Consider the following 3358-nt stretch of genomic DNA (forward strand, 5'->3'; position numbering starts at 1 on the left):
TCTAGCCATGGCAAAAGCACCAACAACAGATCGGCCGATCAATCAGCCAACACGGTCATTTTCCACGACGCAGGCAAAATACCAAGTCATCATTCCAGCAACAGCTCAAGACACATGTGTTCCAAATTAGCACTGCGTCAAATGAGATCTCTGTTCAGTCCACCAAACGGAGAGATTCCCCGTGTGGCAGACTCCATGATCGAGACGTGCGCCGTGTTCCGAACGACCTATTCGTGCCGTCGCCCCGGCCGGCCGGCTGACGCGGATGGAGAAGAGTCCCTCCCGGCCGGCATCTGGCGCCTCCACCTTGTTCCCTGGCCACAGCACACGCGCCAAACGCACACCGGCCTTTGAAAACTTCGCCGCCTTTGTCCGCTTGCAGCTGCAACGACCCGTGCGTGCCAGCCAGCGCCATGCATGCAGCCATATCCCGGGCTCCTTAATTCACGTCAAGAAATCACAGAGCTCTCAGTCCAGCATACCGGGGTTCAGTGAGCTGTGCTCGATCTTCATCACATCATGGGGAGGATTCCTGCCGTGGCTGCTGCCGTCATAGTGGCCTTACTGGTGTGCTGTTCGTGTGGGGTTCGAGGTAAGGAGGACGACGATGTGCTGGACTCCCTCGTCGATTTCCTGACCAAGCTCGCCGGTGGCGACCAGAAGACGGCGGGCGACTTCGGCTGGGACGCGTCGACCGACCCCTGCGACGGCACCGGCGGCCGCAACGGCAGCGACTCGAAGTGGGGAGGGACCGTCAAGTGCTTCGAGAACGGCGCGAGCAACGCCGGCCTGATCAAGGTTATCGATCTCCAGTCCCTGGGTCTCAGCGGCACCATCGACGCGGAGTTGCTCTGCGCCGCGCCGGCGCTCCGCGTGGTGAGCCTGCAGAACAACACGCTGCGCGGCGGCCTCCCCGCGGGCGTCTCGGCCTGCTCGGGCCTCACCCACCTCTACGTCGACCGCAACCAGCTCTCCGGCGCCCTGCCGAGCTCCCTTGGCAACCTCAGGAAGCTCCACGTGCTCGACGTCTCCAGGAACGACTTCTCCGGCGAGATCCCCGCCGGCCTCAGCGGCGTCCGCGGCCTCATAAGGTTCAACGCCAACGACAACCACCTCCAAGGCACCATTCCTGATTTCGATCTCGACAAGTTCGAGACCTTCAACGTGTCCAACAACAACCTCACCGGACCTATCCCCAAGAAGACCGGACGCTTCCGCGACGACAGCTACGCGGCCAACGCCGCCGGCATGTGCGGAGAGCCCGTGTTCTCCCCGTGTCCCTCCGGGGAGAGCAAATCAAAGAAGACGCGAAGGATCCTCATGTACCTCGGGTACGTCCTCCTCGGCGCCGTCATCGTGGCATTCGTCGTGTACAAGCTCTGCTCCAGGAAGAGGAACAAGCTGGGAAAGAAGGCCATGGTTGGCAAGGACATGTTCGACAGCAGCAACCCGACGACGACGACGACAAGCAAGTCGGCGTCGGCCTACTCGCTGCCGGCTTCGGCGGAGCGGAGCCCGGCGCGCAAGGGCGCGGCGTCGACGTCGCTGGTGGTGCTGCGGCGTTCGGGCACGGCCTCGGTCACGTCGACGGCGGCGGCCGCGGCGGCCAAGGACCTGCGGTTCGAGGACCTGCTCAAGTCTCCCGCGGAGCTGCTGGGGCGCGGGCGGTACGGGAGCTCGTACAAGGTGGCGGTGCCCGGCGGGGCGGCGCTGGCGGTGAAGCGGGTGAAGGACGCGTCGGTGAGCGACGACGAGTTCCGGCGGCGGATGGAGCGGGTCGCGCGCGCGAGGCACCCGGCCGTCCTGCCGCCGCTTGCATTCTACTGCGCCGCGCAGGAGAAGCTGGTGGTCTACGAGTTCCAGAGCAACGGCAGCCTCCACAGGCTACTCCACGGTATGCCCCTTCGCTCCTCTCGTTACAATATAATGTCAGAGAAGAGAAAATACAATCTGCTCCACATCACATAGATTCAAACAAGAAAGTTTCAACACTTGGAACATCATATTATCCAAAATTAAGATAATTTTGTACACGAAAGAAGAGATTAGATCCGTTCACTGGATGTATGGTCTGAAAGTTGGAAATTCGAATTTCTTTTAGGAAAGAAACGCCAAGAATTCACCAATTCGAAGTGACTTATTTCTTGTATGGAATGCAGACATATATACAGTTTTCTTTTTTGCGGGGGCAGACATATATATAGTTGAGTTGTAGTACAAATTAGAGAATATCATATGGGCAATCTTGTGGCTAGTTGCCCTCATGCACATTTTTGTAGCAATCGTCATGAATAATCTGCTAACACATGCCAACTTTTATGAATTCTTCCAGAAGATAAACATTTCCTGATTCTTTCATCGTGCATTAGTTCTTGTAAGATTATGCTACCTCGAGCATTAGTTCGTAGCAAAATGTTATTCCGAGCGAAGAAAATAACGATGTTCTTCTCGATGATTATTTGCAGGCTCTATAGAGAGCAGCCAGGCCCCCCTTGACTGGCCGGCGCGCCTTCACATTGCTACAAAGGTGGCCGACGGCATGGCCTTCTTACACGCCGCCATGCGCGGCGACGGCGCGAGCTCCTACGCCTCCTCCACGTCCTCCTCCATCGACTCTGCGGCGGCGGCGGAAGGCGCCATCGCCCACGGTGCCCTCAAGTCCACCAACATCCTCTTCACGGCCGGCATGGAGCCCTGCATCAGCGAGTACGGCGTCGTCGCGCCGCCGCTGGCCGCCGCCGTCGGCAGCAGCCGGAGCTCCGGCCTCCGCGCGGACGTGCGCGCCTTCGGCGTGCTTCTGCTGGAGCTGCTCACGGGGAAGGCCACGGCGGCGCAGGGCGACGGCGCGGAGCTGGCGCGCTGGGTGACCTCGGTGATCCAGGAGGAGTGGACCGCCGAGGTGTTCGACCGCGCGCTGCTCTCCCGCGACGGCGTCAGCGAGCAGCGGATGGTGCGGCTGCTGCAGGTCGCCATGAGGTGCATCGACGCCTCACCCGGCGAGGTGCCGCCGACCATGAGGGAGGTCGCCGGGATGATCAATGCCATTCGCGAGGAGGACGACAGGTCTGTGTCCATGGAAGCGTGACAGGAGCACCGAACCAATCGGCAGTCTGAGAGTTCTCCAACCTCTGATCGGTGCTATATATATGTGTGTAAGCATATCTAGTTAGTTGCATTTGAGATCATATTCATCACACTCCCACTTTGTACTTTCCTTCACTCAGTGACTACAGAGAACTCTAGTCTTAATTTTTCCGTTTATATGGATACCAACATTGCACACACACAGTTGTGTGCATCATACACAACTGTTCATGGAAATAATATTCACGCTCAACGAACTACTCGCTCTTATCTG

General features: G+C 58.6%; 1 protein-coding gene across 1 annotated transcript; it reads left to right on the forward strand.

Moving 5' to 3' along the window:
* The first annotated feature begins 416 nt into the window (after positions 1-416).
* Positions 417-3358, forward strand: LOC125556062 (putative inactive receptor kinase At1g48480). The gene is made up of 2 exons (XM_048718864.2): positions 417-1894; positions 2466-3358. The coding sequence occupies exons 1-2, from the start codon at positions 520-522 to the stop codon at positions 3083-3085; spliced, it is 1995 nt and encodes a 664-aa protein (XP_048574821.2). The 5' UTR covers positions 417-519; the 3' UTR covers positions 3086-3358.

This window comes from Triticum urartu, chromosome 5A, assembly GCF_056163025.1.
Source record: "Triticum urartu cultivar PI428250 chromosome 5A, HENAU_Tu73, whole genome shotgun sequence".
NCBI lineage: Eukaryota > Viridiplantae > Streptophyta > Magnoliopsida > Poales > Poaceae > Triticum > Triticum urartu.